Source organism: Helicoverpa zea, chromosome 31 (assembly GCF_022581195.2).
Source record: "Helicoverpa zea isolate HzStark_Cry1AcR chromosome 31, ilHelZeax1.1, whole genome shotgun sequence".
Taxonomy (NCBI): domain Eukaryota; kingdom Metazoa; phylum Arthropoda; class Insecta; order Lepidoptera; family Noctuidae; genus Helicoverpa; species Helicoverpa zea.
Window position 1 is genome coordinate 10,679,924 of NC_061482.1, and position 9,007 is coordinate 10,688,930.

The window sequence follows — 9,007 nt, forward strand, 5'->3', positions numbered from 1 at the left end:
TGGTGAACATATGCCTACTTTGATTTTATCTGATCGCAATACCACCTCATTGATAGCCCATACGTGACTCATTACAGAAAAAAATATTGAAAGACTGAATACGAAAGTACATAAACTGTTTGTCCAATTTACTTCGGTCTATTGAGCTTGCGACAATATTGATTGAAGCTGATAACTGTGAGTACATACATTGCTATTATAGTTATATGTGTTACGCAAATAGGTGAGCATAGACAATGCACGTGATGTTTGTCGCATAATGGTCGCATAATTGTATGCTTGTCTGCTTGTCTATTATTGGCCTCTTGTTGGACAAAGGAGTTTGGAAGGCGGTGCTATTGAATACTCTATGTTTGCTGAGTATAGATACGTATTCACGGTAGATGTTCTTATGGTAGTTTCCTTTGTCTTAGGGCAGTGAATCGCATGTCATTGGACATGTGTGTGCCTAGCCTTTTTTATAGAAATAATCCAAATTGAGCCCACGGAATGGTAGGTATCGCGTTTATATATTGTACGTAAAGAACAAAGTTGGAAAATACAGATGTAGTAATCGTGCGAGCTTAATTACAAATATGTATGTATGTGATTTTTTAACTCAACCTTAAAATAGCAATAGGCAAGCATAATATAGCCAGCTAGCCTCCGAAACTTTTACCTTCATAATGCCTCTGTAAGCTAGGTTCCTATAAGTATACTCGTATATCAGCTAGGTTCACCCTGTGGTTTGCACCCTCAGCCCCTGCCACCGAATCACCCGCCCTTTATTTTTTGCTTACAAAGGTCAGCCCGCGTCACTTAATAGCCAATATTCTCACTCAAAAGAGTTTTTGCAAACACCAAAGAGTATTTGCTGTTCTTTGGATTAACAGTACAGAAAAAATACTCTGTGCTGATACAAGTATGGATTTAAAATTCACATGTAATCTTCAATAGCATTCACAGTAAAACATTAATAAATGCTAAATAAACAATTTACATTTATTGAAAGCAGCGACCGTTTTATTTGAATACGCCGATTCGTCTGATATTTGTTAATAAACATTAATAAAGCGCTCTGTCATTCCAGCAGCGAGAAATTATGCATCTCGTTATAAATTAAACCATATTTTGATAGCCTACAGTATTGGTTTTAGATAATTTAATTTGCTACTGATATTGGGTTACGGGAACAATGTTCGCAATTTAGCCCCTAAACGTAATTTGCGAGGTAACTGGATTATTGACGGATAACACGATGCGGCTTTATCTTGTAAATTCGGTTTAAAAATTTGTACGATCCAGCGTGGCTGTTTGACCTGAAACGATCATCAGCTTATTCTATTTAAGGAACTAGGCTTATCTTATAGGTACTACAAATCTATCACATTTGCTTTATTTTAAAAGTAGCTTCAATTCATTATTATGTAGTTTTCAGTGGCACAAATCACAGTTATTATATATTTGAAACCCGCGGGGATTCTCGAAAACTTGAATAGTGCTATCCAACTTAGTAGAGAGTTAAACGTAAAGCGACTAACTCTTAACGAGCCACAAAACTTTAATACTGTTGTACAATTATGCAGACTTATATTCTGCGGAACATGATAGTTAGGAGTTATCGCAGGAATGCTAGGCAACGCCACAGGTTGCCCACGCCACAGGTTGTCTTGTTATTAACGAAGCCGAAATAACTGTAAGTACACCCCTTCTCCCTCTAAGAGGGTTGATGTACGACTAAGGGTACTTAGAAGGAAACATTGAATGCTGGTTTCGGGAAGCACAAATGGCAATTCCCGCTTGCGCTTTAATCGCGTTAAATATTTGGGAACTCATCGTATTCATGGTACTGGTTAATAGCGATATGGTTGGTTATTTCAGTGACTGTTGCTTGGCTGTAACTGCGTATTGAAGTTTTTTTTTTCAACTGTGGATTATTGTCATCTACGCTGAATTTTGCTCGAGCTTGAAAGCACTACTTTCTTTGGAAATAATATTAACCGGTATCATTACATTTCAACTTACTAAAACTACAAAATGGTTTAAAAAAGAAAAGAAACGAATAAAATTGATAATATGACACAATATGTTACAAGACAAACACTTGAAAAATGTTCGTTCCTATAAATCGTGATTTCTGCCCTTCCAAGCTATAAACGTGTACAACATGGTTTCATCTTTCGCAGGGTACACCGAGGAGCAGCCTTCCACGCAGTTCACCGCGCAGCTCCCGAGTGAGGTGAGCCAGGCCCCCGCCGGCCCCGCCCCCGCTCCTCAGCCGGCGCTTCAGCCTCTATCCTATGCCCTTCTGCAACTCTCCGCCTCCGACTCGACAGACCCGCCCTTCCTCCAGGTACAGCTCCAGTCTTCGCCTGTCTCCCCTCCTCCGCCACCGGCGAGCGGCAAGTCCATCTCCATGTGCTACACCAGCACGGGTGCCATCCTCTCTCTGCCACCCAAGAAGAAAGATATCTACCGGCCGTACTGCCTCGTGGACCGAGCGGCACATCTCAACCGGCCCGAGGAGGACCTCAACGCGGCGCATGCCATCCTCGACCTCAGCCAGCACCCCGTGTTCCTGTCGCCGCCACGCGTGGAGCCGGCGCCCCCCGAGCCGCCGCCGCCGCCCCCCGTCGAGCCTTCGCCGCCGCCGCCGCAATCACCGCCACTGCCTCTGCCGCTCCCGCAGCCGTCTGAACAGCCCACGCAAGAGCTCTCCGCTGAACGACCGCGAGAGACTATCGCATATACATATGATGCATTTTTCGTGAGTGATGGCCGCTCCAAAAGGAGAAATTATGCGAATGCTCCGGTCGAGACAGTACCGCCACCGGAACCCAAATCAAAATATACGTGCAGTGAATGCGGCAAGCGGTACGCGACGTCGTCGAACTTGTCGCGACACAAGCAGACGCACCGCAGCCTGGACTCGGTGGCGGCCAAGCGCTGCGGCGAGTGCGGCAAGGCGTACGTGTCCATGCCGGCGCTGGCCATGCACGTGCTGACGCACCAACTGTCACACGTGTGCGGCGTGTGTGGGAAGTTATTCTCGCGACCGTGGCTACTGCAAGGACACCTGCGTTCTCACACGGGAGAAAAACCTTATGGCTGCGCGCACTGCGGCAAAGCTTTTGCGGATCGATCGAATCTGCGTGCACACATGCAAACACATTCAGCAGATAAAAACTTTGAGTGCACACGATGCCACAAAACATTTGCACTCAAGAGCTACCTCAATAAACACCAAGAGTCGGCGTGCGTGCGCGACGACGACGACGAGTCGCCTTCGCCCGAACCTGCCGCGCCCGTATCCGCGTCCGGCTAAGGGCGACACCGCGCGACGCAACTAGGGACCGTAACCACCGCCGAATGGTTAACTCGTAAACGTAAAGTATTAATATGAATTTAGCTTGTTAGCGTAATATATAAAATTTACAATATGAAAGAGGAGCGAGCGCGTCGGGCGGGCGCCCGCCGCGCGCCGGACGCGCCGCGACACATCGAGCAACGTTTCGCATACAACGAATCACGTACGACCCCGTAGAGCCGCGGCCGCCGCCGCCGCAGGCCATAGCGTCACACGTCCCGATAGCGGTAACTTAATATTAAATATGTATATACTCGTCGATAAAATATACCCTTATATACATAGATGTATTGAAATATGAATGAAAACTAATATCTTTTGTAGGTGATTTTTACAACCGCAAAGTAGGTTAGAGTATTAGCGTGTAAGTTTAGTGTCGAGATGCGAGAGCCGAGCGCCGAGGTCGCGGGTGGAGGGCTGCCTCCTCCGTCTCGGTGAGGAACTTGCCAAAACTTTCCGTCCGAAGCTCCGCACACACGCCGCCGCAGCGCCGCAGCGCCGCGCGAGCCCGCGACAGTGCCTTACCTCTCGCCGCACCGCGACACCGCCCCGCTACGGCACGCCACATCGCACGCTCTACTTCACTGTCTACTGACAACCCGCATTACACAACCGTGGATTGCCGGGACTTTACTAAAATAACTTCGTATTATCTCGTCGCGATTTCATAGAATTAAAAATAATAGTACAATTTTCGTCCAGTTGACTTTAGTACCTGTTAAACCAAGAACTAATTAATACAATAAAAGAGACTTTTAAGGATAAACTCGGAAAATATGTCGGGGCGCGTGGAGTGTGGGGCGGGGGGCGGTCGCCCTGTGGCGGCAACAGGGGCAGGGCCGCGCACCACGGCGTGCAAGCCTTTAGTCGAGCGTGTTTCTTTAGGTGACAAGTCAAACGTAACTGGCAATAAACTAACTTAGCATAAGGTAGCATTAACTTAGAGTAACGAGGCGAGCACGAGGTGCTCGGTAAGAAATGGGTATTCGAAAAGCAATAATAATGTAGGCATAAAGTCGCGCACCGCTGTCAAATAGACGCAGCAGACTATTCTATTAACCCCGTAGTGGCGTAGTACATAGCTGTCCCGACATCGGGCTCCCGGGCTGTACTCGAAGCGCGTAACAAAGTAGCCAGTGCGCTATGACGCGAGTCGTAGGGATGTAGCAGCTAGCGAGTAGTGAGTGGCGGCGTCGAGTGCCGCCCGAGGGACCGATCACCTCCCTAGTCTATTAGTTAGTGCCTCGAGTCAATTCGTCGTTGGTGTTTCTTTAAACCCAGTCAATTAAAATATATTTTAAAAGAGTCCCGGTATTAAACGTTTTTGCGAATTCCGTTAAAAAACTTTCGGAGAGAACGAAAAAAAAATGTTTTTACCTAAATTATGGATTAAAATGGTTGCAATTAAACAACGCATTTGCGTGAAAAATATGTAGTTTTAGAAAGGTGAAGGAAACATTGTGCCGTCACAAATTCAATTGCATTCAAATAATATTTGTAATGCTTAAAAATTACATTATTTACGTATTAATAATATATATTTCTTTACTACGTATATGTCCTTATCTATTACATTTATTTGTATGTTCCAAAATGATCCCTTCGTATGTTTATAGGAATGATTCATTGAAACGACAGGGCCGCCCGCAGAGGCACTAAACTGGACACTAGTCATTATATTCCTTATCCAACATACTCCTACTAGTAGCTGTAGTGCCACATTTTATCTACTTTCTTAGTACTATAGTTCTCTTCCCTTCGTAACATAAATTAACCCTTTGATCGCCGACTGATTAGTCTACGTAAGACACTTAATCATTAATATATTAAAGATATTGATAATATATTAATAATAGTATAGACGGTGTACATTCGGGTACATTGTACCGACGCGGCGATCATGCGGTTACAAATCATATACCTAATTTTTATAAACATAGGGTATGGCAGACAAAGGTGACGCGTAAAAAGCAATATTAATGTAAATCAATAAGCAATATTAAGTAGAAATTATTGGTTATAAATAAAAAAATGTAGGTTATTAGATATTTTGGTGCTTTGGAGTTATATTAAACTAAATTGAAACGAAATTAACATCGAATATTGTGTAATTTATTGTTGTAAGTAAGAGTGATCAAATCTTCGGTTCAAAACAAGTTGATCTCGGTTTTCTATAACCTACTGATTTTCACTACCTTTCTACTTCTTTCTAGTGTCTAGCCTTACACCTAGTCTAGTTGGTCTATATACTCCCTCTAATACTCCCTTCTTCGAGGAATTCTTTCATATTATTCTTCTTAGCTCTCCCTACTGGTCTTAAGTAGAAAACTTGCAAATTAATTGCTTTTAATGATAAAAAATAAAATTAAAACGAAGATATTTTATTCAAATATTTATACTAACGTTATTGTAATTGTAGCGGTTATACAGATAAGTAACTAACGAGTAATATTAACGAAACCAACTTATACTATACAAAAATATATAATATACATTGTAATGTAAATATGTCCCTGTGTACCAAATTTCCCTTCTTTACAATTTTTGTAGATGTAGTATTAATGAATTAACTTAACAACATAGTATTATACAAATACTATAGCGACGGCAGAGTACCGTCATCGTACCTACTAAGTCCACCTTTAGACTCGATAGTTTACACTCTAGAATGTTATCTACCTGTTAAATTGCGCACGTACGTAACCATTCTTTTTGATTAAAACATAAAAAAACAACAACCAAAATTTTGTTTTATCCAAAAGCTCCATTTTCTTTAGTCGAGTAGACAGAAGTTATATAAATAAAATAATATTGTTAAAACTATTTTAACTAACACAAGCTCTAGTCACGCGAAAAATGTATATTATTACGTAAAAGAATATAAATCGACGACTTCGAATTGATCAATAAGTTCTCTAGTTAAATTAAACACAGTGATAAAATAAAAAAAAATGTCCAAATTAGCAATACGATAAGCAATATTAATTAGGCTAATCTCGAAGCTGTAAACGAAGTTAGGCTTAGAAATTAAATTAGAAACGACAAAAATATTTACGAACGCAAAACACGTATTACGCAACATATTTTTTAAAAGCACTTGGGAAATATAGCGCGGTTACGTGTCAATTAAAAAAAAATAACCTGCAACTTTCTCGTTTTTCATACGTTTGAAAAAGCTTTACCATTTCAGCGTTTCGCTGGCACAGCTCGTTTAGCACGTTTGCCGTCAACTTTTATATAAAATATTTTACAAGACCAGACCCATTTTGTTAGCGTCAGGAGCGCCGTCACAATTCTCCGATCCTCTCGAAATACATATAGAGAGTTGCTACCTAATTGCTACCAGCTACCATTAGTTGCTACCAATTGCTACCCTCGTGGTTTTGAAGATATTCAGCATCCAAAGGTGACAGCCATTCTGATATCAGGATGGCTGTCACTTTTCCCAGTGTGAAGAAACGGCGCAAAAGTATTGAGTTTTTTTTTCACCCAGAGTTGCTACCTAATTGCTACCCTCCAGAATAAAATTTTGGGCCACAAAGATTTCCTGGATAAAAAGATATTAAAAAAATGAGTTTTTACGCCCTGCCAAATTAAATTAGCAAGCTGTCAGTTAATACAAATGAGTACTTTTGACGTAGGCGCTATCTATTATAATCCGACAGCTGATATAAATGCGGCCGAAAAGTGAACTAAAGCAAGCCGCCATCTTTGAACATCATTTTTGATTAGGTGTATTTATAAATGTTACCTGTTAAATGAAATTTCCCGAAATGCATGAAAAAAGTATTTATTATAATTACCTCAGCCTTCGATTGTTAACACGAAAACATCCAGTAAGGCCAGTCGTGTAAAAATCATACCCAACTCTACGTAAAACATGAACTGATTTGGTCACAGTAAAACAATATTGATTTTATTAAAAAATATTTTTATTTCAGTCACTGACTTAAAATAGACTCTTTTGCAAAAAAAGCGGGCACCTATGCGAAATCTTAGTTTTAAGGACTAAAAAATTTTCAAAACACCGACGAACATTCTGCCAGCGATTAGTCCAAAACAAGGTTTACCATTTTTTTAGCAATTTTAAAATATTCAAATTTAGAATACACTCTCACGCATGCTTGGCTAACCTTTTTGATGCTAGAAACATACTACAATCATTAAAACCCTTTGAAACACACATAAAGTCCTTAAAACTAAGATATCGCATAGGTGCCCGCTTTTTTTGCAAAAGAGTGTATATCATACCCTGACATGATTTAATAAATTTTGAATTATTTCGTGTTAACAATCGAAGGCTGAGGTAATTATAATAAATACTTTTTCATGCATTTCGGGAAATTTCATTTAACAGGTAACATTTATAAATACACCTAATCAAAAATGATGTTCAAAGATGGCGGCTTGCTTTAGTTCACTTTTCGGCCGCATTTATATCTGCTGTCGGATTATAATAGATAGCGCCTACGTCAAAAGTACTCATTTGTATTAACTAACTGCTTGCTAATTTAATTTGGCAGGGCGTAAAAACTCATTTTTTAAATATCTTTTTATCCAGGGAATCGTTGTGGCCCAAAATTTAATTCCGGAGGGTAGCAATTAGGTAGCAACTCTGGGTGAAAAAAAAACTCAATACTTTTGCGCCGTTTCTTCACACTGGGAAAAGTGACAGCCATCCTGATATCAGAATGGCTGTCACCTTTGGATGCTGAATATCTTCAAAACCACGAGGGTAGCAATTGGTAGCAACTAATGGTAGCTGGTAGCAATTAGGTAGCAACTCTCTATATGTATTTCGAGAGGATCGGAGAATTGTGACGGCGGTCCTGACGCTAACCCCATTTTAGGCCATACATGCTCAATTAACTCATCAATTTGTGCCGGCGAACTTTGATAGGATTCGTTTGCCTCGGAAATGTGGTTTACCGCATTAAAAACAGAGACGAATTGCGGTAAAGCAATTAAATCCGAGCAAATGGAAGCGTTCAATATGGCTGCGTATTGGCACGCTTCAGCACACGCCTGCACTCCCACTCATTGCATCGAGCATCCCGATGCAGTTACACTATAAGCTGGCAGCATCGCGTCTGCCGGCTAGTGTACTAATCAGGTTAAACGCCAGCTTCCTCTCATCGCACTTAACCCAATATATGCCTACCACATCTACATACTCAAACCTAACATCGTTTACAGACGGTATACCATATTTCTAGACAATTACTATGATAGCATATGGCAATAATGTGACTAATATTAAGAAAAGCAATATTATTTTATTAAATTTATTTGTGGGACGCGGAAACTGGACTCGGCTAAATAAGTAGACTGGTAACAAACGTGATATTATTATGATGTTTTATAAAATTTCGTTGTTTCTATTGCTTAGGGTAATAACAAAAAAAAAACGAGTTTTCATTTGTGAAAGGCATTTACTATTTTTAGAATGTCGTTGTTTTTAATGAAATCGATTCAAGAGAATGTTCAATTAGATATGGGCTAGTAGCGTAGCGGGTTTTATCACCGAGACTCATATAAAAGTTGTCTCGCTATTCAGCATAATGTCGGTGGCTACGGCTACGGGCGCGCTACGCCGTAGTAAATCACTACGAGTGCTGTATTTCGTAGTTGCGATGCATTTTATGCTGACGTGACGGAGCA

The 9,007-nt window shown here is 40.9% G+C and overlaps 1 protein-coding gene across 1 annotated transcript in view; it reads left to right on the forward strand.

Annotated features, from left to right (window-relative positions):
- Positions 1-3,438, forward strand: part of LOC124644755 (transcriptional repressor scratch 2-like) — a 29,143-nt gene extending 25,705 nt beyond the window's left edge. Inside the window, exon 2 of the mRNA XM_047184275.1 lies at positions 2,166-3,438. Coding sequence (XP_047040231.1) covers positions 2,166-3,304 — 1,139 coding nt within the window. The 3' untranslated portion in view covers positions 3,305-3,438. The remainder of the gene's footprint in view (positions 1-2,165) is intronic.
- Positions 3,439-9,007: the final 5,569 nt, after the last annotated feature.